The sequence below is a fragment of the Calypte anna genome, chromosome 8, assembly GCF_003957555.1.
Source record: "Calypte anna isolate BGI_N300 chromosome 8, bCalAnn1_v1.p, whole genome shotgun sequence".
NCBI lineage: Eukaryota > Metazoa > Chordata > Aves > Apodiformes > Trochilidae > Calypte > Calypte anna.
Window position 1 is genome coordinate 4,840,481 of NC_044254.1, and position 26,582 is coordinate 4,867,062.

A 26,582-nucleotide genomic window follows, 5' to 3' on the forward strand; every position below is an offset into this window, starting at 1 on the left:
ATTTAGACTGGGTGTTAGGAAGAAGTTCTTCACCAGGAGGGTGGTGAAATACTGGAACAGGTTGCCCAGAGACGTGGTGGGAACCCCATCCCTGGAACTTTTTAAGGCCAGGACAGTCTCTGAGCAACCTGATCTGGTGGGAGGTGTCTCTGCCCATGGAACTGTGTGATCTTAAAGGTCCCTTCCAACCCTGAAAATTCTATTCTAAGCAACTTAAACCTACTTCCCAGCCAGCCATGCATCAACACACCACAGTGCTGGAAGGCAGAGCTGCAAACATCCAGAGTTTTATAGACTGTATGGTCAGAGAAGGGTTGCAGCCTGTGGGCTTTGCAGGCTGAGCTCTTTCTGCTGCTGCCGTTTCTCTCCATAGCAGCACCAAAAATGACCTTTTCTCACTGATTACTATCAGCCTAGGTGGATAAGATACTGTGGAAGCTGTTGCTGGTGGCTGCAGCATGGGTAATACACTGAACACACCGTCAACAAGCAGTATGATGAACTGCAAGAGAATCCAGCTTCTAACATGACTTTTTGGATGTAGCTAACGAGCTGTTATGAATGGGAAAATTAATCAGAATTATTAACTCAACATCAAAATCTTAAAGGATGTTCTCCCTGAAATCAGGACACTTATTTTAAAGATAACATAAGTGAATCCTAGTGGGTAGAACAGGACACTTTTTCTCACCAAATTAAAGGATAAGAGTAACAATTTCCCATGTATTTTTCACTGCTCAGGGTTGTTATTCCCTTTTGCCAGTAAAATGCAGCAACTCACCCAAAATTATTGAGTTGGAAAAAATGCAAAACGCTGATATATGTTTAGGAATAGTCCTAGGTGATAAGCAAGCGGACAAAAAGCTTTAAAAAAATTAAGGAAAAGCAGCTGGCAGATAACCCAGTACACAACAATGACATAGGGGACAAATGTACTTTTCTGGCCAGGGATCCCACAACGCCCTGTGACTTCTCTACATCCCATTTTCCTGATGGGACGTTCCCGTCATTTTTTCAGGCTTATCCCCTGCAACCCAGGATCCTTTTAGTCCACCCAAAATCGGATCCTGACGTTTGTGGGGGGGGATACCAGCTCGTCTGTCACCAGCACCGCAATATCCAGCACATCTCCGTAAAACCGCTTTGCATTCTGCTTTTTCCCCACCCTCAGAGGCACTGGAAATTCGGTTTCACTGGAACCGGAGGGAAGGGTGGAGCGAGAACCCACCCCAGACCCACCAAAGGCAGGGATGGTTCCGACCCCACCATGGCCGCACCCTCCGGGCCCCGGCGCCTGCGCGGTGCCTCAGGCGGGCACCGAGAAGATGGCGGCGGCCATGCTGGGCTGGGCGCTGCGGGCGGCTCGGCACCTCAGCCCGGTATTTTCCCTCCCTTTTCTCCTCCGGAGCGGCCAAGAGCCCGAACCGGGTGCCGGGGAGCGGGCAGAGCCCGCAGAGGGGGCGCAGGGTTCTGTCAGGGGGGGAGGCGGCGGGCTCAGCCCCGCAGTTCCTCGGTGTCGGTGACACCGCGGGAAGGGCAGATGTGACTGCGGGTTGGTGCCAGCTGAGGTGGATCAGCGTAAAGCAGCACTGCCAGGAAGCAATTGGGTAAAATCCGATGAGGACGCGTTTAGGGGAATAATTCGTGCTCGAATTAGGCAGACTGGACATGTGCAGACTGTATAAGGGGGTGCAGTTTGTGAGCTGTACAAAGGGAGTGCAGTTTGTGAGCTGTACAAGGGGGTGCAGTTTGCAAACTGCTTTATAATGAACTCAATTTTTGTTACTAGGTTCTCCCCTCGTCCCGCACAAGTCAGGTGCGGAGCTACTACGTGGACTGGAGAATGCTGCGGGACGTCAAGAGGCGGAAGCTGGCGTACGAGTACGCGGACGAGAGGCTGCGGATCAACGCCATCCGCAAGAACAGCATCCTGCCCAAAGAGCTGCAGGTAGCCCACGGGCCACATCAGGGCTTCTGCTGCAGCCTCCTCGGCACACTCAGCCTTCTTGGGGCTGCAGCAGCAGCTTGACAGACCCAAGCCCCTGTGTGGGTGTTGCCCTGACTCATAGAATACCGGGATGTTGCGTAGCGACCGCTACTGCTCAGGTGTCTCTGGAGCTTGGGCTGTGTACAAACTGCAGAGAGGTTGTGTGGGGGTTTGGGTTTTCAAGCCAGTGCTTCTTCCCTGATCAGTATCTATAAATGAAGTCTAAATTTCCCTTCACCGCTCTCATTTAAAAACCAGGAAGCTCAATCCAGCTAAACCCACCATGTTTAATTAATTTTGCTCCTTGCCTGAGCTACAAGCATCTAAAAGCTGCATCAGGTCTGGGTGTCTGTTCTTAAATATGCACATATTCACCACCCTGCTCTCAGCCTTCCTTACTAAGAATTAACAGCATTTTCAAGCGTCTTAAATACTCCTTTATAGACTCAGTCTGGCTGTGCCTTTACCCTTAAGTATCTCGGAAGAGAAAGTGTATGAATTTGGTTTTACATATTGACTTTGCTTTTGGTATTTCTGAGCTGCTTTTGTCACCTTTATAAGTTACAAAGTCCTAGCAGCAGTTAGACTGAATCTAAGAAAGACTCCAGGAAAATAACTTCCTTCCCCTACAAAATGTTACCTGGGCTTCAAAATTTAACGCTTTAAAACCAAGCTGCAAGTTTTCTGTAAAAGTACAGGCTGGTTCCTGAATAAAAGTGTAGGAATTAAATGGGAAAAAAAAAAACTGGAGGGTAGATGAGGGTCTCTGACAACCTAAGCCATTCTATGATACTGCAAGTTTTGGGCTGTACTAGGTGGTGCCTATATACAGCTGTATACACAACTAAGATGCACAACAGACAAAACCAGTAAATGAAATATATACAAGCAGTCCTACTGACCTTGCTGTTACTGAAGCTGAAAGTCACGTTGTTTTGATTCCATCTTCCTTTAAAGGGGAATGTCCCTGTACAAGACAGCCTTATACTATTGCTTTTCAGCAGTATTGCAACACAATAGTTTTTGTAGTCCAGTCTCAGACTTTCCTTATACCTCCAGCTCTGATATCCTTCTGTGGCAGAACAGGATTCTTTGAGCCCTTCTGGCTTTCAGAAAATAATGTAAGTACACTGCAGTTAGGGGTGCTTACCTAGCCTCAAGACACTTTCTTCAGGCTGTACTTCTCTGCTGAGCTCACTTTTTCTTCTGAAATTCCATTTGCTGCTACCTAGTGCGTCCTGAAAACTGTTGAGTCTCTTGCTGTACATGGAAAGACCTTTCTTAAAAGCCTTCTCATTATGAGACACTTTGACTTGTCCTCCTCTGCAACTCTTTCCAAAGTATCCTGCAATAAATTCCTTTTCCTGACATCAAAGCGTATTACCTGGAAAGACAGTTAATAAAGAACACTTCATTTTAAAAAACTATTCCACCCTACAGAAAGGACAAAACCCAGTGGATTATGACTAATTACTGGTTTGAAGTTGTGTGATGAGGTTAACTTTGGGGTCTCCATTTTACATTCACTGTCAGGATGCCCAGAAAGTGGGATGGGTGCGAGTTCCACATCAAACAGTGACGCGTGACCCTAGAGGTAGATTCCGAGGTTTGGCAATAACCCCCCTCGAGATCCTGGGAAACACAGCTAAACTTTCTTGTCCTCTTTCTTAGGAAGTGGCTGATAAAGAGATTGCCAGCTTGCCCCGGGACAGCTGCCCCGCGAGGATCCACAACAGGTGTGTCCTGACATCCCGGCCCCGCGGAGTCAGGCGGCGCTGGAGGCTCAGCAGAATCGTTTTCCGTCACTTTGCTGACCATGCTCAGATGTCTGGGATACAGAGGGCCATGTGGTAGGATCTCCCCATGGATAGACAGCAGAGGATTGATGCAGACAACACAAAACAGGCTTAGTCTGTGAGTTTGAGAAACTAAAGACTGTCCTGTCCAGGAGTCCAGCATCAAACTAAAAGGGAGAGGATCGCATGCCACGCTGACTGGTCAGAACTGGTCTGTATGGGAGGAAGTTTTATCTTGAGGTTAAAAAGAAAATAAAACACTTATCTCATGGTTGCATAACTAAGCTGAGATGTGGGCAACATCAGAAATAAAGACATAGAGCACACGGCTTGTTTAAGCAGTATTTTTGCCACCATATGGTAAATTTGCCATGGTAATTTGGGTAAAAGCATAAACAGAATTTCACAACAGGTCAAAAAGGTTTTCTGCCATGAACAAGGCTGAGCAGAAGATAAAACATTGCCTCAAGGTTAGATAGTCTTGCTAAGTATTTTATGTATGTATATTAACAAACAGACAATGGATAAAGGACCTATTAGAAACTACAACATGCTAGTATTTATCTCCTGCTTGTAGTATAGTGCTTGGTCCAAAGCTTTAAAAACAAGGTAGCAAGTCCTAGTCTAGACCATAATAAGAGAGTAATGGCTTCCTTAATTCATCAGGTAACAAACATATCTGTCCTTGGGAGAGAAAAGGACATAGGATGGAGAAAACAAGAATAGCAACGAGCCTGCTGCCAAGCTTGTTTGCCCTGTACTCTTCTTCAAAGAAGGGCAATAAAGGGGCAGTGGCTGCTCAGTCCCCTTCCCTGGCAGTGGGGCTGAGAGACTGTGATGAACAGGCTAAGTAAAACTGTGCTACCACCAGATGGAAGGCAAGCAAAGTACAACAACCCATCTCTCCCATTTGGTCAAATTTTGGAGTAAAAGTTGTCCTAATATAATCTGACTGTTGCCTTAAAACCCTGCAGAAGTTCATAGGGGAAAAGAGGTGGTGGTTCTGCTTTTCCTCATACTGGCAGAGGCAGGGCAAACACCATGCAGCATCTGCAGCTGTGTTCCTGCCACCTCAGACACCTCAAGGTCACAGCACAGGTGCTATAGAGCTGCTTTCACTTTCAATATTAAAGTGGTTCAACAGCCAGTAATTAGTTTCTGAGAATAATCGTTAAATTTTTAATACCACAGGATCAACACTGTTGTTTCTGCTCAACTAGCAAGTGCTTACAATAGTGGTTCTGCTTTCTTCAGTGTTTCTCTCTTTCTCACATGCTTAACAGTTCAACATTCCCACATGAAATCAAAAAACCACACCCTGTGTAGTGGTAACACAAACCCCAACAACCAGAGGGGTGCAGTGGTCACTTGCAACAGAGAGGCTGTGACAGTCCTACTGTAGGATGCCTTTTCTTTTACTTTCTGTTCTCAGTTTCACAACTCTCCACTCATCCAAGATGCTTTTTCAAGGAAGGATAAGGATATACCTATACTCCACTCTTCAGGAAATGGTGAACCACTTGACTGAAGGAATTGCTTTATAAGCTATTTTATTTAAATATTTTCTCCAACCTGAAATGGCAAATGACTGTCTTTGCTTGGAAGAAGGTTGTGTAAACGATGGTCTTTGCAGCACAGCACGTCTCACGTGGAAGATCAGTATTAAGGCAGCCCTCAGAGTACTTTTCAAATATCCATTGGTGTGTCCCCTTTGGATTGCTTTTCCCTGCTTTCAACCCAGGCCTTGTTGATGGTGCGTTTCATTTCATCATCCCCTTCTGCATACATCTTTTTTAAAAGGTTCATGAGCCCTTCACTGGGATCTGAGGTGTCGTAGGCAGCCTTCCTGCAAGATACATAGGAGAACATCATGGATATCCAAAAGTTCTGGGCAAAAAAATTAACTACTTGTTTGAAACATCCTGGAAACAGTGAGGGTTTTGCTTTGGCAGTCTCGGTCAGCTTTCAAGTAGGGAGAATCCTGAAGTGTTCCCAAAGAGAATCCCAAAGCCTTGAAAGAAGAGCAGCTTGGGTGGTGTACCTGGATCTAACCCCCTAAGGGTGATGGAAAACATTTTGCTGTAAACCCAACCCTGGAAGTCAGGGAGTGGAACATGAGAGACCCAGAAATCAACATCTGTCTGTACCATGGCACTGACTCAGAAAAATGACCACAAAGAGCTCTGTGAAGTGACCACATTCACAATTCAAAAGGCATTTTCTGCTTCCCATTTTTAAAATTACTTCCTGAGGTTGTCTTTTTTTTACCACCTTACATTTCAAAGCAGTTTTCTCTACTTGTAAGCCAGCTACCCACATAGTATGCACACTGAGTAGGACATGACATGCCCCATGTAATGCCCTCCCAAGCAGAACTGCCTCTATCCTGCTTTCTAAAATCCCTTTGGTTGCTGCAGGCAACTTGAAAAACATGCAGAGCAAAATACATCAGCAGAGGGAGTGAGTTCCCCAAGCATGAGGCTAATCACCAGTCTGAGGGACTGGAGGAAGAGCTGCATTTCTCATCTGTCAGACTGTAAATCCTCAGCTCCATGCAAGAGACAGGATTAACAAAATGACCCCCCCCTCTCCAGCAGCCTCGTTAGTACTCAAGTCACCTCTTAATCTCCACTGATGGCATCTGGGAGAGGAGGGTGCTGTTGATCTAAACTGAGGTATGGTTAGTTATGACTGAGCAGTTTTAACAAATTATCCAATCAGTATACACAAAATGAGAAGTTGTTGGCAGGCATAATTTTCTCTGAAGTGTTTCCATGCTTTAAGGTGGGGATACACATTTTCTTCTGGATAAGATGTTATGTGTATTGTAATATAACAGGGAATTACTATATACTATATATTATATTTATATAATCATCGAATCATAGAATTGGGTGGGTTGGAAGGGACCTCAGAGATCATCAAGTCCAACCCTTGATCCACTACTGCTGCAGTTCCCAGCCCATGGCACTCAGTGCCACATCCAGGCTCTTTTGAAATATCTCCAGACACGGAGAATCCACTACTTCCCTGGGCAGCCCATTCCAATGCTTGATCACCCTCTTCGTAAAGAAATTCTTTCTAATATCCAACCTAAACCTCCCCTGGCACAACTTGAGACCCTGCCCTCTTGTCTTGCTGAGAGTTGCCTGGGAAAAGAGCCCAACCCCCCCCTGGCTCCAACCTCCTTTCAGGGAGTTGTAGAGAGTGATGAGGTCTCCCCTGAGCCTCCTCTTCTCCAGCCTCAACACCCCCAGCTCCCTCAGCCTCTCCTCATAGGATCTGTGCTCGAGTCCCTTCACCAGCCCAGTTGCCTCCTTTGGACCTGTTCCAGCACCTCGATATCCTTCCTGAACTGAGGGGCCCAGAACTGGACACAGGACTCAAGTTGTGGCCTCAGCAGGGCTGAGTACAGGGGCAGAATCCCTTCCCTGGACCTGCTGGCCACACTGTTCCTGATCCAGGCCAGGATGCCATTGGCCTTCTTGGCCACCTGGGCACACTGCTGGCTCATGTTCAGCTTCCTGTCAATAATGTTTCTTGTCCCCAGGTGTTTGCTTCTGTAATTTACCATCCTTTTATATCCAGCACCCAAACTGCTTGTAGGATTGCTCCCAAGCATCTGAAGCAATACAAATTAGCTACAGACTTTGTATCATGGTCTAGACAAAAAAGAGACTTGCTCTGCCAAAAGGATGGTGGGATTGTTGTGCAGGCAGACAGAGGTGACAAAAAATTATTATTTCCAGCAACACAACTGCAGGGACTATATATGGATTTCTATGTAATATACACTTAACCTAAAAAAAAAAAGACAAGCTCCCTAATGGTTTTTGCAGTGAATGCAGCCATCAAGATAGAAATGAATCTTTAACTGGTTTATTACCTTCATCACTCTCACTGCAGGTCTTATCTCTTCTATCTCCTATGATTCAGCCTTCACCATTAACAAGGAAATGGCAGGACAGTAGCAAACAGCTACTCAAAGTCTGTCTCCTCCACTGCCAGTCCTATTTGTGCCAACAAAATCCCAACTGAAAGGTTCCCAAACACCATAAGGCCTTGTCTCCCAAAACAGCAATTCTCAAAGCCTTTCTGCACAGTCAGTAGAGTAAAAAGCTGCTCCCCTGCCAGTCTGGAGAGTAAGTAATGGAAAACAAGACAGGGGGTTGAAGAGACACTTACTCTTTCTCTTTGCTTTCTTTTTCCACTTGAGTGAGACAGTCCCATTTTTCCTCTTGCTTCTTCCTACACATCACAAGAACCATATCTGTCTTTATCTGCATGGAGAACAGCCAGAATTTAGAATGCTTCATGAAAGGATGCTAGTCACAACCACAGTGAATAAGGTTAGCTGATAACAAACCTCTTTCTACCCTTGCCAATTCACAAAACATTTATCTCAGCTACTGATTATTATGTACCATACAGAAATTAAGAGTACATATTCAGCCTCAGTGCACAATGTATTCACCTTGTTGTGGACAATCTAAATGGTGTGACTAACATAATACCAGGACAGAAACAGAGTAGCACCAACACAGAACACACACAGCTGCAGAAACACCACTCAGTGATTCTCAGGATGCTCAAAGTACCCAGGGCCATTGCATAAAGCCTGGCTGTATTTACCTGACTTCTCCAAGAACACCGAGTTAAGGTTTCTCCAAGGATAAGAAATTAATTTTAGGGCATTGCTTCATCTTGCACTATGTTTGCAAGTTACAAGCAAAGCCTGTTTAATTGCAACTCTGACCTCAATTTCACAAAGCACTCCTGGAGCCTGCTGGAGCCTTAGACTTGCAAGGACGTGACCACTGCTCAATTTCATGCTGTTAAAAACCACCAGAGCTTCACCTCCATTTATTTCAGTTGTTTTAATTTTACACTGCCCTAGTTTTAGGGCAATTTCAAATTGAAGCATTGTATTTTCCCATGTGAAGTCACTAAATGCAGCACACAACTGGACAGAACACATGGAAGTTGTTGTTTTGAGACATCCTTAAGGCCAGGAAGGGGCTATGAGTAGCAGAGTTATGACCAGTGCAGTGCTACTGGTGATCAAAACACTGACAAAGGCAGAGCAGGTTTCACAGTTTGCTCTGGGTATTAAACTTACTTAAGATTCCCAAGGTTTCTGTCTGCTGACAATTCATTTTATTAGACCATAAAACTGCAAAGAATTTCTCAGAGGTATTTAAAAGCACAAGGATGCAAATAGATGCTCAGTGGCACTTGCTGCTTAATTATTTAATTAATTTCTGCTCTCCCTGTTTGAGAGCTATTAAAAAAGCATTCAATATCCAGTCCTGATCTTTACTACCAACATAAGCCTGTGGATTCCAGAGGGTAATTCTACAGTTATGAAAATTAAAATTTCATAAGAATCATGCTCACAATGAAGAAACTTGAGGGGAGGGAGAGGGGAGGGAGAGGGGAGGGAGAGGGGAGGGAGAGGGGAGGGAGAGGGGAGGGAGAGGGGAGGGAGAGGGGAGGGAGAGGGGAGGGAGAGGGGAGGGAGAGGGGAGGGAGAGGGGAGGGAGAGGGGAGGGAGAGGGGAGGGAGAGGGGAGGGAGAGGGGAGGGAGAGGGGAGGGAGGAACTGCAAGTGAGCACTGAATCTCCTGAAAAAGTCAGAGAATTCCCATGGTACTTTGTGACAGACCTAAACCTCTCCTAACAGCAGAGGTTCACTGACCTTTCTGGAGCTGCCTTCCACAGAGATGGGTTTCAGGAGGTTATTGAAGGTCATGGTGTAGTTCTTCCCATTCAGATTCTTCACTAGCAGATCAAATGATCTGGAACCAGAAAAAAGGGGAAAGAAGGGCATAAATATTCCCATCTTTTAAAGACTACTGTGTCTTGCCACCAAAAACTCTGAAAGCCCTTTATCAGGGATATTTCCTGGGAAAGCACATCAAGCTTGAATTATTTTCTTCCCAGGGCTCTTTAATGCTAAGGACTCAAAAGGACCCATCCACACTTCACCAAAAAAGAATCTTTAGGGTTCTTTCTACCTGACTGATCTCCTACAATCTAGGAAAGGCAGATTTACATAATCTGTTTTCCAGTTGTTGCATCTGATGAGTTGCAACAAGCATTTGTAAAACAAAAATACCCAAATAGCCTCTAAGAAGTGCTGTTTTAAAGAGTATGTGCCAGGTGCTACTAAAAGCACCACTCAACTTTAAAGGAAAACAGAGTGAGGGGGTAAAGGCTGATCCAGAACATAACTCAGCAAAACACATTCCCAGATTTCAAACTATGATCTGCACCCATGCTCTCCCCTCTGGCATCATGCAACAAGATGGCCTCACCTCTCTGTGAAATTCACCTGCACGTTGTCAGCTGGAAGCTTGTGGACTTCTTTTAAAGAGATGTAAAGCTTAATAAATTTATCTGACTGATCCCAACCTGCAAGTGGAAAAAAAAAAAGCTGAAGTTCTTGCTTGCCTCCAGAAATGTCACATGTTCCACTCCAACTCCTGCACTGACTACAGTCTCTGCCTTATTGAAACAATCTGCAGAGGGGGCAGGGAAAGACTTGAATTACTCAAGAACAATTTGAGAGCAAAAGGGTTTCACATGTTGCCCTGTCCCCTAATTCCTGCAAATTCTGAGAAAAAACATGTATTAACTCAGGTAAAAGGGCAGCAACTCTATGCAGGCAGAGTCAGAGGCAGCTCTCTGCCTTTGCTGGATTTTCCTTGACCCACTTTTTTTGAGCAATTCCCTCTCCTTTCACCTGCACGGTGAGCTGAGATGGCAAAGCTCATTCTTTTGTTCCTGCTAAGCACTAAGCAATGGAAAAACACCAGCTTTAGCATCCCACCAATACTGTCACACACACACAGAACACACCCCCTGGTACAGTAACACAGGAAACATACAATAAGTTTTAAAGTAAGATCTCCAGTAGGAAATAAACACTTAAGAAGTACTTTCTATAACACTAAGTGGCAAGGGGACTTCCTTCCAGTGCCACTCTGCCTTGTCTCAAGAGATGCCTGAGCTCTGGTAAGCACACAGAAAAGCAATCCTACCATAATTGTTAATTTTCACTGTGTACCCTCCCAGGGTCGACTTTTCTTCCTCTGCCACATCTTTGGGCTTTGGTGGAGGCTGATTCTTGATTTCTAGCTCTATCCTGTATTTCTCTGTCATCAGGACATCACGAAGTCGCTTCCTCGTGGTTTTCAGGAGCAATTCTTTGATCTCTTCCAAATCTTTCTGTAACTGGGTTACAAAACGAGAGACCACCCGAATCTCAGACACAGCTCCTGGCACCAAACTCCCCACACGCAGCAGTTTCAGGGTTAATCCTTTCCCCTCCACACCACCTGAATAACCAAGCCACTCGCCCCCTGCCCACTGACACCTCCAGAACATGTGTCAAGTCTTAAGATTCCACACATCAAAAAAAGCAAACAAACAACTGGGCCCACTGTGGAGGGAGCCACGAGAATGGGGGCCACGGGGGACAAGGGACACGGAGACGGGGGGCCACGGGGGACGGGGGGGGGCACGGGTGGCGGAGGACACGGGTGGCGAGGGCCACGGGTGGCGAGGGCCACGGGGGACGGAGGGCCACGGGGGACGGAGGGCCACGGGGGACAAGGGGGGACACGGGGGATAGGGGGACACGGGTGGCGGGGGACACGGGGACGAGGGGACACGGAGACGGGGTGAACACGGGGACAAGAGGCACGGGTGGCGGGGGTCACGGGGGACGGGGGGACACTGGGACGGGGGACACGGGGACGGGGGGCAAGGGTGGCGGGGGGCAAGGGTGGCGGGGGACAGCAGCCCCTCAGGGAGAGGCCCTCACCCGGATGAGAGGTTCCCTTCCCGCCCCCCCTCCCGATACCTCCCAGCCACGGCCTCCCCACCCCCCACCGCAACTCCTCCACCCATCCTCCCCCCACTTCCCCGGGTCCGGGTATGGGCCCGTAGCCTCCGCCGAAGGTGTCGGTTCGGGTCGGTCCCGGTTCGGGTCGGAACTCCTCAGGGTGAGGGGAAGGGGCCTGAGGGGGAGGGGTTCGTTTCCCGCCTTACCTCGTCGCGCGCGTCCGCCATGGCGCGTGCCGCACCCCCGCCCCCCGCAGCCCCTCTGGAACCTTCCGCCCGCCCGACCCACGGCCCCGCCCACGCGCCGCGAGACAGGAAGTGACGCGACGCCACCGGCACCGCGTGAGAGCCTTCCCTCTCCCCCCCTCCGCCCCGGAACAGCCCGGGAGGCCCCGCCCACTGCACCCGCCCCCGTTGCTATGGTGACGGACGGACCGGGATGGGGATGGGGATGGGGATAGGATTGGGGTCGGGTCTGGAATTGGTTCTGGGTCTGGGTCGGGGGTTCAGGTCTGGAATTGGGTTGGGGTTGGATCTGGGGTTCGGGTTGGGTCTGGCCAAGAAGGCCAATGGCATCCTGGCCTGGATCAGGAACAGCGTGGCCAGCAGGTCCAGGGAAGTGATTCTGCCCCTGTACTCAGCACTGGTGAGGCCACAGCTTGAGTCCTGTGTCCAGTTCTGGGCCCCTCAGCTCAGGAAGGAGATTGAGGTGCTGGAACAGGTCCAAAGGAGGGCAACCAGGCTGGTGAAGGGACTCGAGCACAGACCCTATGAGGAGAGGCTGAGGGAGCTGGGGGTGTTGAGGCTGGAGAAGAGGAGGCTCAGGGGAGACCTCATCACTCTCTACAACTCCCTGAAAGGAGGTTGGAGCCAGGGGGGGGTTGGGCTCTTTTCCCAGGCAACTCTCAGCAAGACAAGAGGGCAGGGTCTCAAGTTGTGCCAGGGGAGGTTTAGGTTGGAGATTAGAAAGAATTTCTTTACTGAGAGGGTGATCAGGCATTGGAATGGGCTGCCCAGGGAAGTAGTGGATTCTCCGTGTCTGGAGATATTTCAAAAGAGCCTGGATGTGGCACTCAGTGCCATGGGCTGGGAACTGCAGCAGGAGTGGATCAAGGGTTGGACTCGATGATCTCTGAGGTCCCTTCCAACCCACCCAATTCTATGATTCTATCAGTTTCACCCCTAGGCCTGGTTTTACCCATTTCCTCCTTCAAACCTCTCTTGATGAGCCCTGCCAATTCCCAGCCGAGAATCCCCCTTTTTACTCCATATTTTGCCACCATTGTCCCCCTTAGGGGAAGCCCATTTGCTCCATGCTGGAAACCTCACACCAGCACGTGGAGCAGGGAGCAAGGTGATCCATCAGCTCTCCAGCACCTTGTCTGTCTGTCAGACATGTGCAAACCAGGCTGCCCTTTGTGAAGGTGAACATTACCTTTATTATTATTATTATGGGCATTATCTTGCCCATTTGCTGTGTCCTAGTGCTGCTTGAAAATAAAAAAATAACCAGCTGGAGTGAACTGTATCAAAAAACCTGACAGGTTACTGCAGATTTAAGCTGTGTCTTAAATAAATGGCTGAGAAAAACAAGGACCTTATTGCCATTTTGGTTGCATTTCCATTTATTTTACGAGGCATCGTTCACACAATGATAACAAGGTACTGATCCAAACAATTCTTTAACAATTAAAAGAGTAAACGTTTGTTGTGACCATGTACACTGAATTGCACTTTTAAGAACAAGCATTACACTTAGATTTCCATATCAGATTTTATATAATGCGTAGACTGGTTACACAAGAACTGGCAGCACTGAGTTGTTCTCAGTTCAAAGTCTGAAACTGTGAGGATGTTCTTTTTTTCCTGACTCTTTAGGATTTGTGAGACACACCCAGATGACAACTCCAAACCTGGAAAACTTCCTTCTAATACAGTTGGAATTTTGAAGCTGCTCTCTGCTTTCCATATGCTGAAGTGAATCCCCCTGAATGGCAGACTCTGATTCCTGGTTAGACCCTTCCTGCATTCCTGCACCATCTTTTCCCAGCTCATGGAAGCCATAGAATCTTCTTCCATGGGAAAAGCAAAGTTCCCAAAGCTCTGGAGAGCTCCTGGCACAGCTTTTGAAGGTAATGTCAGAACCTTGTGCAAGCCCAGGGATCACTGGAAGGAGGGAATTGAGATCTGGGAAAATCTGAGAACATCTGCTCTAGTTTGCAGTGGTTGTAACATCCATGTATTATATAAAATGTGAAAATAAGAGAAACAGAGAGGAAATGAGTACAGCCCAGGATTCTGGTGGTATCAAAGCACAAATTAAAGTTATGATACAAACCCCTTGAGCTGTATTTATCCCCTTGTGATTCAGTTTCCTATATATTATTCTATGTATAAGATATAATATTCCAAAGATACATATATATTCCTTTACAGGTTAAATAAAAGCAAGTCCCACCAAATAAGAAAATAAGAGGAAGGAATGTCCTAATTCTCTACCCATATTTTTTTTTTAATTATTATTTTTCAGGTAAAAATAGCACGAAATACATTCAGTAGCAAAGTAGTTGGAATCCAGAAGAAATGGAGAGTCCTGGTACTCCTGGAGGATTAACCTGTATGTGTTAAGTCACAATCCTGAAATTAATTACGTAGACTTTGGGCTTGGGAAAGACAACATCTTGATCAGTGATGAGTGTTATTTCTCCAGCTGGAAATTCTTTCCATTTCCCCAACCCCCTCTATGGATTAGCTCTGTTTTCAAGGCTGCTGTGATATCTACCTAACCTAATGTGAGAGGTCCAAACATCAGTGTTCATTTTGTCTCCCCCACTTGGAAGGAGGTAATGGGACAGTTCCCAGTGGGATGCGAGCATAATGGACAGGAAAATAACTAAGGTCACCCCACTGTGTTGTTAAGAAGGTGCTGTGTGTACCCACAGCCCTGGGAATAGGTGGCTTTTTGTGTCATCCTGCCAGCCAGAACAGTCCCTCAGCATCTCTGTGAGAACATCTCAGGCTTTATCTTCACATAACAAGAACTGAGGTTTTTTTCTACACTGTTTGGGAGAAAACCAGCATTGTAAGGTAAGAGTGTTTCTGTTTGAACACCGAAGGTATTTATAAGTATACCAATTATCCCTGAGTCTAACAGTAAATCAAAGAGGTATAGTTCTCCCACACACATGTGTAGTTTCATGGATTTCACTGCAACTACTTAACAGAAGGAGGGGAACAGCCCTACCTCTCTCCTCTGGAGAAAGCACTGCTTAGGAACCTTCCAAGTATTGGTAACTTCAGTGCCAGCAAATTCAGATTGTCACTTACTCCTCATTTGCCACATTCAATCAGTGACACCACGACTCTGAAGTGAATGGGACCCTTTCTAATTTGTCAAGGGGCTGAAGTCTTCCTGTTCTTGACTTTCCTTACAACTCCCTCTCCTTATAAATGGCTGTTTTTCATTTTTTAAGCTGTTTTTAACACAATGGCACGGATAAAAGCATCAATCTGAATGGGAATTTCAAGGGCCAACCAAGAGAAATCTTTTAAAATGTCTAAAAAGGAAAACAAAGTTGCTTAACTATGCAAGCAATGTAACTTAGCTGTAGCAAATTAGAGAATAAACTAATTACTGGGCAGGACAGAGTTGTGTTTATCAGCTTTGATGAGGTTTCCTGTTGAAAAGCTGCACAATGAACCAGCTACCCCTGACAGATCAGTTTGAGTGCACATAGCTCTGTCACCTACTGCTGAAAGGAACAATTAAACCCTAGATTTTCCTTCTCACAGGAAGCTCAGTTTCCCACTGGCATGGACAAGTTAGCAGGCAGAATTTTAGCTTGCCAGCTTTAATCCTGCAGCCTTGCTCCTTCCCTGGTTTCTCAATATCACTCTGCTTATTCATCAAGATAATAATTTAATTAAAAAAAATTATTTTCTTACTCGTTCATGGTTGAGAAGATGCAGTTTCCACATAAATACTACTCTTCTAAATTCCTCTGCTACAAATGCTACCTTGGCTCTACAGATGGAAGGTTGGAATGGTTTCCTGCCTTTGTGTCATTCCCACGAGTGATAACGCAGCCGTTGCCTTCTGAATTACTTTTTGTTTTGCTGATGTGAGGCAGCTCCCATCCTACAGGGCTTTGAAATCACCACACCTACCAGGCAGAAAACACAGAAAGTCAGTCCCCATCCCAGAAACTCAACTTCCAAAGTCAGCGAGCCTCTACACCGAGACAGCAGCTCCATGACATGTGGTGAGCTCATTAATCAGGGAAGTCCCACCCCAGGATCCACTTGCATTCACTGGACCCTTTGAGATGACATTAACAGGAATTTGGCAAAAGGCTGATCAGGGAGGTGGCAGGAAAACCCACCCATGGATTTTTATTTTATTTTTACTCACATCCAGTTAAACTCCACAACAAGGACACGACTGCAAAGAGGAAGCTGAAGGGGTGAGATCTTTCGAGCAGCAGGGAGCAGTCAGGTTAACTCAGCTGCTCAGGGAATCACAGTCTTAACCTTTAAAGAAAAAATCATTCCTATCACAGAAATGAGAAATTGGGATGCTTGTCAAACAGTCAGTGTCACTCAGTGGCACAGAGCTCTCAGATGTAACAATCAGATGCATTCTGAAATGTTGGTGCAAATGGAGGATGCAGTTTGGTCTGAGTGTAAAGTGGTCAGTGAATGACTAATGGTAACCTCAGACAGCCCAGAGAATATATCCCATGGTATTAGCAAGAAAGTCACCAGGGAAAAAAAAAATCTTTGCTAATATTTGCAAAACAAATTCCTTCTGCTTTTTCTCCCCTTTTTAATCTATTAAAATTTCCAGATAATCCCTTCCTTGCAGAGACAGTTCAAAATATTAATAACTTTAAACTCCTTGCTCTTCTGAGAGAATTTTTTCACAGGAAAAAAGTTGTTTAGGATAATGATTATATTTTGATCTCTGCTTCAGAAAGCTGACTGTCTTTCAGAGTCATTCCTTTGGCACCATTCCTAATGGTAACATTACATTTGTATTACCCTGTTTAAAATAATTCACAATTATGCTGACAACAAAGCACAAGATGGGTATCATTAAATTTTATTATACAAAACTGACAGATATGGCATTCCTTAGAATTAAAAAAAAAAGTTCAAAACACAACTAAATGTTCCTGGAACAATTTTGTAAATGGAACAACACACAACCTTTAGTCCAGCAATATTTACCTGCAAGACCACCTTTAGACATGATAGGTATAATTAAAAAAATATTCCATCAGTTCAAGCAATACTTTAATTCTCCATGAAATAAGTATTTCCATAAACACTTTATGTTCAATCAAAACAAATGCTTTTGAATTTTCTTACTTTAAAGAGATACAAAACAACCAGACAGATTTGGGAATCATCAGAGAAGTCTACCCCACAGGACAGTCAAGGTTTTGTATTCCACTTGAAAGTGTTTGTTTTTTATAAAAATAATTAATACCAACATAGCATTTTCTAACCAAACAGTTTTAACAAACAGATGCAGTGATGTTTTATTCATCAGAGCAGCACAAGCCTTTCGGGTTATTCATTTCATGCCTCATTTCTGGGTGAATTTCCAAATTTTAATATAGATCCAGGGGAAGGTTTTCATTATTTTTATTCAGAAAACCTACACTTTATTGCACAGGATTTACAAAAGGTCAAAATTACCCAAGGTCTTCACTCAGCTTCTCAGCAAATACATCAAAGAAATTTAAAACAGTTTTTCCCTTTATGCCAAGTGGAAGGAATAATTTCTTGGAATTCTTAGTATAAATAAAAAGAAAAAAGGGAACTAGGTAATTATGTTAAATTCCAGTTAAGCTGTGAATAGCCTTTAAACAACAGTGCTACAAAGAACTGCACCACTTGCATTTCTGAAGGCAAAACAATCCAGACTAAGAAATGATCAGGGAAGCTCCTAAACAGTTGTGCCAAGAGAGCACAGAACTATGTTTGCTATGGCCTAAGCTTTACAAAAAGTGCTTCTCTGCAGGAGGCAGTCACTGAGATAAACTTCTGAGATGCTCCCAGGGCATAAGTTATCTTAGACACCCCCTCCATGAGTAATTATTACACTGTGCTTTCTATGAAGAGATTATGCTTCAGTACTTTACATTTTTCCATTTTTTTCTCTTCGTCCAGAAGAAGAAAAAAACCTTCTATGCGAGATAAAAATAATTTTCAATTAGTCATGTATTAAAGACCTAGATTTATTTAACAACTAGTCGTATAAAATAAAGTGTAAAAGTATGAAGGTATCAGAACGTGGCTTTCAGCAAGGCAGTTTGAGAAGTAAGAATTCAACAGAAAACAGGAATTACTTTTCCCCCCTCCCTCTTTGAAAAGGGTCACATCGGAATGAATGAAAAACACTGAAGAATTTCACTTCATGCCTGCACTCCTGCCTTTTGTCCTTTTCCCAAGGGGAGACACCACTGGAAGCATCCTCCAGGGGTTCAGTTGTGGTGTTCTTTGTGCTCTGGACTCGGGTTGGGCTGGAACTATGTGCTCCCCTCTTTGGGAGGCAGGGGTGGCTGAGGCTGCTGCGGCGCCTGGGTGCCCGCGGCCGTTTTGATAGAGTTCAGGGTTTTGCTAAACCAAGAGTTTTTGGCAGCTTGGATTTCATTCATAAGGGCTCCTCTCTGGTGTTCCAGCTCCTAAGAAAGCAGAATAGTCAGAAGTGATCAAAAACCCAATTAATTAACAAAAAAGAATCTTCAAAACTTAGTCCCTGCAATCCACAGCTCTTGTCACCTCCCAGACGCTGCGGAGAGAAGACAGATGGAAACTGTGGAAACAGCAGAAGATATTTCTGCTATTTTCTTTTTTTCTACAACAAAATCATTCTTGAAGTTCACAGATAGGAAGCAGGACAGGTAGATGCTCTCATGCTCCCTTCTGGAAGAACTTTGTGCCTGCTTGACAATTACTTCACAAGGATAAGGTGCCTGCCCTGCTGCACTTGGATTCCACGTACCTGAATTTTGCACTTGGCTTCCACAAGTTGCAGTTTGGTCTGTGCAAGTTCCAGCTCCATCTCTCTCAGCTGCTTCTTCAGTGCATCCTTCTCATCATCAGTTTCTACTCCTTTATTCTCTGTGCTTACAGCAGGCAGCTTCAGTGCCCCCTCCTTACTGAAAATCTCACTGCAGTGTTTGCAGGCCATCACTTTACCCTGAAATACCCAGAAAGCTCATTTTTAATCCAAGTTACAGGAGCTGTGCTTCTTGAAAGAGCCATTTTAGATGCCTTTTTGTCAGTAATCATTGAACTAGTGCTGCTGTTTTCATCCTTGACAAGAGTTTGGGAAGTTCATGAACCATTTCCAGGGTACATTAACTGGTTTAAGAATTCCTGAAATCTATTTGGCAGGTTCTGTCTAAGCACAGAGACTTTGCTCCTAGATCAGGAGTACTCCAGTCCTCTAACTACCAAAGCTCTACAATATTTTGCAGTATTTAAAGCAGCAAAATTCAGAAGAGTCACTACATACAAGGGACTTTTTGTCTTCCATAAAATCACCTGACCAAATTAATGCAGATTTTCTTATTTCAAATAATGCCTTTAAAGGCAGATTTTCCATATTTCCAGAAGCAAGCCAGCAGCCTGTGCTCACTGCATGGGCCAACACTGTTCCATGGGGGTCTGTTCAGGATTGTAGGGGATTGTCCTTGCTGCTAATGATGCCTGACACTCAGCACTAAGGCAGCAATTACAGCTGAACAGTAGTAATTCAACCCTAAAATTATTTTTTATCAGTTCCATTAAAAATTCACCAAAAGGCAACAAATCAGGTTCAGCTAAAGAAACAACTAGGAACTACAGCAGAGGGAAAACAATTCCACCTCATCAGTAGTGACATGCACGTGGGGCTCTAGGTGCTGCCAGGTGGACATCATGACATGAACCTTCAGCTCCCACTTTGTTCTGTATCCCTGGCATTCTGCAATACTTGCATTGGAAACATCCACATGTGGAAGCATCATTCTCACCTTCACAACTTCCAGTTCATCCTTACTGGCTGCTTGTTGTTTTTCCAGCCTGGTACTCAGCTGGGAACAAATCTAGGGCAGAGAAAGCAGTTTCTTAGCTAAATTTTACAATACAAAAAAATATAATCTGTGCTTTTTAACAATGATTTTTGTGTGGGGAAACATTTCTTCTATTCTGCTTCACTCAGGTGTATGCATTCCTCCTCAAAGCAAAGAAGCTCTCATGCTGCAGTACTGAAATTAGCTTAAAGACAGGTTATTCCTGATTCCCTAAATTAGGAAAACCACAAAAAGATTTATGACAAGTCACAGTGCTTGCTCTCAGAAATGTGTCTTATTTAAAGCCCGAGATCTGCAGCTCTGAAAATTTAGCTCTCAGAGCAGGCTGAAAGAAGTTGACAAATAAATATGAGAAAGTGTGTCTAGAACAGTACCTGTTTATACTCAGCAATAATGGCTGTGGTTTTCTTAATCTCAGATTCTGCCTTCTCCAGCTGCTTCCTGAAGACTTCCTTCAGCTATGGATTGAAGGAGAGATGTAACACAGAACACCAAAACAAAATGAGGTCTCAAAATGAACCATCAGATTGTTGTCTCAAAGTCTTGCTGCATTTATAACAGTTCTACAGCTTCTCCTTCCCAAATTCCCTTTCAGACAGGAGTCTGATTTACTTAATATACAAGTAGTTATTAAATTCCATTATAACCAAATCTATGCTGTGTATCCCTGCTGTATTCCCCTGGAGGGTGATTCTCTTTCTCTGTGTTAAATGCTGGTACAGCATGGTCCAGAGAGCAAAAAATAAGAACATTACTATTAAGTGGATTTTACTGATTTGGTTTTTCTGCATGCTATCACAGCAGGACTGGGCAGACAGATCATTTGTCTGTGTTTGGAGATGGAACAAGATCTCTCAGCAGCATCACTAAGAAAAAAAAAAATCTCTTTTGGTTTGTATGGCTGCTTTGAAATGCTGCTAACTCATTCCTCCACAGTTCAGAACCACATTTTGAGTGCTCTTCCACTAGGAGAAATGCCCCCACTGCCTTTGGAACACTGGGATCATTTTGTGCAAGATGTACTCATATCCATGTATACAAGTTAAGACTGTAGCCAGAAGGACACCCAATTAGTACTACAGCCTGCAGTGAGCAGGAACAAAATTAGGGCTTGAAGAAGGCAAGTTAAGCAAGAGGTTTTAAGCATTTCTCATGAAAGTCACCAACTTGGCAGAGAAGACTATTATGGATAATTGGACCTAAGGGACACAGGAGGTGATAAACCCAAATGAAGGAAATAGGCTGCTAAACCAGTCTTGGGAGGCTGGAGCTTTAGACCTTGTGATATTGTGTCCTTTAGGTGAACTTACATCATAATACAAAAAATCATACCCCCAGGTCAAAAAGACCCCTTCCTAGGTGCAGACCCCTTCCCCTGAGCATGTGTGATAGTAGAAATAGTGATGAAACCATATTGTAACTATATGTAAATTGCCAACCAATTACTGTAAGGAGGATGGATTTGGGAGCTCATTAACTTCATAGTTTTGTCATGTAAAATCTCATTTGGTTTGCTTGATTTGTAGAAAGGCTCCAAGAACCCAGCTTTGTACAAACCTGTAATAAGTAACAATTTCTCCTTCCTAAAGATAATACATTTTGTCTGCATTTCTGGAGCAGACTTAAAATGGTAACAGTATGGGAAACTGAACATTCAGAGCTCAAGTAAAGAAAAGCACTGAAAAACATACTTTAGAAAAAAAATTACCCTGGCACTGTACATATTTAATTGTGACTGCATTTTGAAGAGAAAATCCTTTCTGTAATTGCAACCAAGAGATGTTTTTCTTTATGTCCTTTGGCTTGCATTCGCTTGCTAAATGGGCAAAGCTGGAGAATCCTTTACCTGAGCTGTTTCCTCTTCCTGCTTCCTCTTCTCTTCCTCAGTCTCCACAAGCTTCTGCTTGGTCAGAAGAAGTTCCTTGTTCAAAACATCTGCTTTGTCTTCAGCCTAGAATTAGAAACACTGGTGTAAATAAGGTGTTATCTGTGCCAATATAAATGTATTGGTATACACACCTCAAGAAATATTGCAGGTCCAGGTTCTAACATTGCCTTTTCCTGCCCTCTGGTGGGTCACCTAACCTCTTTTTCATATGAAGTTCTCTTTTCAAGTAGCTGTTTTCTAAAGTTATTTTGTTGTGTTTCAACAACTGAGCAAAAGGACCTTTCTTGGAAGGGCTGAGCTTAAGGTGAAACATCCTGGGAATAGTTTTGTGAGCACAATCTGCATCACCAGGAGGGAAACAGATTTCTCAGTGTCTGGGTATATTATACTGACCTCAGCTACAGGATACACACTGCATCACACCACTACTTCTGTTCAGCAACAAGGTGCTAGAACAGGCAAAGGTTGTGGCCAAAAGTTACTGATTTTCTGAAAATATGAGAGGAAATGCCACTGAAAACAACAACTAACAGTACAGAACTTATCTCTGAGTTGCAGTTTGGTTTTCTACCACTACTGGAGGTATCAGCTTGTTTATCTGCCACAGTGTCAGTTATTAATGAGGGTGTTAATGGCAAATGTGGGTAGCAGAGGCAGCTCCAGCAGGGCCACAACTGAAGAGACAGCCTGAGGATTCCTGCAAGTCTTATTGTGTCTTTGGCAGTATGGAAGAAAGAAAAACAAGCAGTGAAAGTACAGAAAACATCTAAGATTAACATTTTAGAACAAAAAAACCACCAGGAATGACAGATATTTTTGATGAGAGACCTGCTTAAGATCTGTTTTGAAGAAATCTTTCCCCCTTTGATGTGTTCCTTGCAGGTTCTCCAGATGTAGGGTATCACTTGTCCTTGCAGGTGAGTGCAGCAGCACAAAGCTTTGCTTTTGGTGAACTGAGGGGGGTGTGGGAAAATTTCATGGAGTCTTTCTACAGAAAGGCTGCTAAAATGCAGGGAGCAATGAATGGGGCTGGCAAAGGTAAGTGCTGGGCAGCTGTGTCATGATCCTTGAAAAAAAACAAGCATGGGCAGCAGCAGATGTAAAGTTGCTTATGTTATTCCTGGGAAAGCCAGATGTGGCAGAGTATGGCCCTTCTGTACTCAGGACCTTAATATTAGCTGTTAAGGAATTTATCAATACTCTGAATATGTAGTTGGATGTGTAGTTAGAATCATAGAATCATAGAACTGGCTGGGTTGGAAGGGACCTCAGAGATCATCAAGTCCAACCCTTGAACCACCGTTGCGGTTGCTAGACCATGGCACTGAGTGCCACATCCAGTCTCTTTTGAAATATCTCCAGACACGGAGAATCCACTACTTCCCTGGGCAGCCCATTCCAATGGCTGATCACTCTCTCCAGAAAGAAATTCTTTCTAATATCCAACCTAAACCTCCCCTGGCACAACTTGAGACCCTGCCCTCTTGTCTTGTTGAAAGTCATCTGGCAAAAGAGCCCAACCCCCCCCCTGGCTTCAACCTCCTTTCAGGGAGTTGTAGAGAGTGATGAGGTCTCCCCTGAGCCTCCTCTTCTCCAGGCTGAACACCCCCAGCTCCCTCAGCCTCTCCTCATAGGGTCTGTGCTCGAGTCCCTTCACCAGCCTGGTTGCCCTCTTTTGGACCCGCTCCAGGACCTCGATATCCTTCCTAAACTGAGGGGCCCAGAACTGGGTTCTTCTCTACCAGACACCTCTGAGATAAAGGACTTGGAATGCTGCTGCTGTCCACATTCCAGTCTTCAAAAGAAACAAAAACAGTTTCCAAAAGATACCCAAAAGCCCTTTCAAGTTTTGGTGTCATGCCACCTCATTATCTCTGGAGTTTGTTAGCTGTAGTAAAACTACTGCAAAAGACAGATCCATGTGAGGTGGCAGATATCCTGCAAAGACATTCCCCTTGAAATCAGTCTTTTGAGGAGTATCTGATACTGTTGTCAAGGAAATGTTTGTTTTCCTTAAAGTTATGGCTTACATTTTCTAAAACAATCCACAGCAGAGAAGGTGCAGGCAGTGCTTGCAAGGCACTGCTGGGAGTGCCTACAGTTGTGTCCACGTGGAAATCTGACTTTTAGCTGCCACTAGAAATGAGACTTTCAGGCAAACAAAGACACAAACAACACTGCCTTGAATGATGTGTTCATGCTTTCATTTGACAGCACAACTGGACTCCTGGAGCTGGTGCTGCCCTGGATTCTAACATTCCATCTCTGTTAGAATTACCTGGTCAAGGTCATTCCTTAAGGCAATTTTGCTTGTTACAAGCTCATGGGCAAGGTCATCATTCTCCTGCTCCAGCCTCATGCTTGCTTCGTGCAGCCTGCGGTTCTCCCTCTGCAGAAAGAAAAGAACAACCAGAAAAAAAGGAAGTTAATCCTCATCAATATTAAAGAGCAATAAGTGAGTATAGTGTGTGTGTAAAACACTAAGAAGGCAAGAGTGCACATTAAGACAGGACTGCTGCTCTGGGAAACAAGAGTGAATTAAGCCAGCAGTGCAAATGCAGCGACTCCACTTACATCCTGATGGTTGTGGTTGTGTCACAGAAGTGACACACTGATTGCAGGGTTTTTCTGTTAAAATTAAACACAGTCCTCTCCACAAAGGCACTTGGTTTCTGTTTGCTCATCATCAAAAGAAATCAGGCAGACAAGATCCCACCCAGCGACAGAAAACAGGGACCAGTGAAGAGATATACTCATAATAATGTTTCCAGTTGAATGTAGAAAGCTGTCCTGCTCTGTTTTGCAAATTTTTGCCTGTGAAAATCCATTAAAATAGCCCAATTTGTTGATCCTTCAGTGCCAACTTCTCATCTTCTGCAAGCCCAGTAAAGAGCAGCATTTAGCAAGAACCCCCCACAGCTCACATACACAGCATTTCCTTCTGTGTGCACTTTCTCTGCCCCTTGGGTCTGTGACAACAGTGCAGGTTTTATAGGATACCTGCCAAAAAAAAAAGTGCCAGATGGAGCAGAGACTCAGGCACAGGCCCAGGACCTGATCAGTAGGCAGTGCACAGCAAGAAAAAAATGCAGAGCCTGCTCCTTCCCTATCCACTCTGTGCAGGCAGACCCGACTACATAGAGCACTAATTCTAGTAAGTAGGCACACTGGAGAAGAATGATCAGTAGTAATTCATCTTGTGTGGTGGTTTTTTTTTTGTTTAAAAATCAATTTCAGTGACTGTTCTCCTAGGACTGAGAAACAGAAACATATTCAGAAGAAGCCTGTGGGGCAGGGGACTTCCAGGAGGCCACGTCAAACACTGATGTTCATCTTCAGAACACAGCCAGGTGGGAGAGCTGGAGATGCCTAAAAACCTCAAATGGATTTTAAGAGGAAAAAAAATGTGCTGGCCTTCAGTCACACAATGACCATGAATCTCTCACCCCAAAAGAGACTGGAAAGGGAATCTGTGCCCTTTGGAAACTCATGAAAAAATACCAAGTTCTTATGGAAACTCATAGGTGAAGGAACAACAACGTGCATGCTGACATTTCAAAAAGGACCTGTGCCCACTTGAAAGCTAAGTAATGTTCTCAAAAAAAAATACCCCAAAACAAACAGTAAAACAGAAGATACATCAGCACTGAAGACAGAAAAAAATTTCCTACAGTTGTTTAGTGAATGGCTTCCTGGAAAATGTGATTTCTTTGCATAACTATGTTACTCACCTCTTCCTTCTGCTCACCAGCTACACTCAGATATTTTTTTTCTTTCCAACCTTACCACCATGAAACTGCAATTTTCACTTCTGTTACAAGAACATTTGCATTCTTGTCTTAAAAAACAACAACTACAGTTCTAAGAGGATGCTAAAAAAGGTCTCACTGTGTGGGAGCTTCCTCTGTGGCAGGAAGCAGAACCTCTGCAAATACTCTTGATGTGGCCCTGTTGTGCAAGAGATTATACACTGCCCTGTACAGGAAAGTAAGTTTGTTTCCTTTCCAAAATAATGTACTTTAAATAACTTGTTTTGTTACAGAAACTACGTAAAAACACTTTTGTTTTAACACAGTGGAAAAACACTACTGAGAGACAGATAATGTTGGGGATTTAGTTAATTTTAATTGCACTACATTCTATTTGGGACAAGGTTTAAAAGTAAAATTCTTCTGTGAGGATAATATATGCTTTAAAGTATAAAACAAAATGGGAGGTTTTAATAATAGCTAAAAAATGTTTCAGTATGTCCTTATTTCTATATTTTGCTCAGACTGTCTTAGACTATTACAGACACAGCTCTGCCAGTGAACACCTGTCAAAAAATTACTTGAATTCACCTAAAAACTGGGACCGAACCGGGGCTGCTGTATTGCTGCCATGTACTGCAGCACCAGTACCTTTTCAGAGAGATGTTGCTTAAGAGAGAGAAATCAATAAATCCTTAAGACTTCCACAAGCTATCCCTGAAGGAATGTTGCTGCTTTCATGTTTTTGCTATGCTTTTGCCAAAAGCTTCAGTGTCCGCAAAGCAAAGCCGCACGGTGTGAAGTTGAAAGTTCCTGCTTTGCATTCACAGACAAGTGGGTGAGCAAGCTAAGTGGTTGGAAATGCACTATCCTCCTCTTGAACTAGGATAAACATGGCATGTTTTTAGTAAGTTAAAGATCTCTTACCTTGGGCATCCAGTCAACAGCTAAGAGATGTTTTTATCTCCTTCACCATACTTTTAATTTCCAGCTGAAAATCTCCTATAGTGTCACCTTTATTCTCCCTCCACACAGGGCAGTGTGCACGATTAGATGGGGTTTTTTTCAGCTTTTCCAGCTCCTCCCCCCAGCTCTAGCAGTTAAAAAGTGCCTCCTTCCTCGGGAGGAAACTCAGTCTGCTTAAGTCTAAATAAATCCTAACATTACACAGTAATGACAAAAACGACCAGCAGCACTCTTCCTATGGAGGAAACTATTTCCAATGGCT

General features: G+C 44.3%; 3 protein-coding genes and 1 long non-coding RNA gene across 10 annotated transcripts in view; 2 read left to right on the forward strand and 2 right to left on the reverse strand.

The window, feature by feature from the left end:
* Positions 1–1,289: 1,289 nt before the first annotated feature.
* Positions 1,290–4,109, forward strand: MRPS14 (mitochondrial ribosomal protein S14). Its single transcript, XM_008494804.2, has 3 exons — positions 1,290–1,379; positions 1,790–1,948; positions 3,659–4,109. Exons 1-3 carry the CDS (start codon positions 1,326–1,328, stop codon positions 3,839–3,841), a joined length of 396 nt encoding a protein of 131 aa, XP_008493026.2. The 5' UTR covers positions 1,290–1,325; the 3' UTR covers positions 3,842–4,109.
* An 825-nt stretch (positions 4,110–4,934) lies between these two features.
* CACYBP (calcyclin binding protein) lies at positions 4,935–11,932 on the reverse strand. Its single transcript, XM_030455149.1, has 6 exons — positions 11,838–11,932; positions 10,826–11,018; positions 10,100–10,196; positions 9,481–9,580; positions 7,969–8,063; positions 4,935–5,629 (listed from the first exon to the last, which is right to left on the reverse strand). Exons 1-6 carry the CDS (start codon positions 11,856–11,858, stop codon positions 5,470–5,472), a joined length of 666 nt encoding a protein of 221 aa, XP_030311009.1. The 5' UTR covers positions 11,859–11,932; the 3' UTR covers positions 4,935–5,469.
* A 59-nt stretch (positions 11,933–11,991) lies between these two features.
* LOC115598637 lies at positions 11,992–14,199 on the forward strand. 2 transcript variants are annotated; one of them, XR_003987782.1, is made up of 4 exons: positions 11,992–12,052; positions 12,926–13,054; positions 13,509–13,762; positions 14,161–14,199. It is a non-coding gene; the product is annotated as an uncharacterized LOC115598637 (long non-coding RNA). The 2 variants fall into 2 exon arrangements; XR_003987781.1 differs by lacking the exon at positions 14,161–14,199 and having other exon boundaries at positions 13,509–14,014.
* Positions 14,152–26,582, reverse strand: part of RABGAP1L (RAB GTPase activating protein 1 like) — a 239,136-nt gene continuing 226,705 nt past the window's right edge. For all 6 annotated transcript variants that reach the window (XM_030454812.1, XM_030454811.1, XM_030454814.1 and 3 more), the window contains 6 exons: positions 23,884–23,994; positions 21,564–21,668; positions 20,092–20,175; positions 19,658–19,729; positions 18,643–18,840; positions 14,152–18,322 (listed from right to left, as the gene is read on the reverse strand). In XM_030454812.1, the coding sequence (XP_030310672.1) occupies positions 18,167–18,322; positions 18,643–18,840; positions 19,658–19,729; positions 20,092–20,175; positions 21,564–21,668; positions 23,884–23,994 (726 nt within the window). In that variant the 3' untranslated portion in view covers positions 14,152–18,166. The remainder of the gene's footprint in view (positions 18,323–18,642; positions 18,841–19,657; positions 19,730–20,091; positions 20,176–21,563; positions 21,669–23,883; positions 23,995–26,582) is intronic.

Excerpts from the sequence above, each read along its gene's own strand:
- MRPS14 (XM_008494804.2), top strand. The coding sequence starts at position 1,326 with ATGGCGGCGGCCATGCTGGGCTGGGCGCTGCGGGCGGCTCGGCACCTC. Across the intron at positions 1,380-1,789 it reads CGGCTCGGCACCTCAGCCCG|GTTCTCCCCTCGTCCCGCAC; the intron begins GTATTTTCCCTC and ends TTTTGTTACTAG. Across the intron at positions 1,949-3,658 it reads TCCTGCCCAAAGAGCTGCAG|GAAGTGGCTGATAAAGAGAT; the intron begins GTAGCCCACGGG and ends CCTCTTTCTTAG.
- CACYBP (XM_030455149.1), bottom strand. The coding sequence starts at position 11,858 with ATGGCGGACGCGCGCGACGAG. Across the intron at positions 10,197-10,825 it reads AGTGAAAATTAACAATTATG|GTTGGGATCAGTCAGATAAA; the intron begins GTAGGATTGCTT and ends TTCCACTTGCAG. Across the intron at positions 5,630-7,968 it reads AAAGAAAGCAAAGAGAAAGA|GAAGGCTGCCTACGACACCT; the intron begins GTAAGTGTCTCT and ends TGTATCTTGCAG.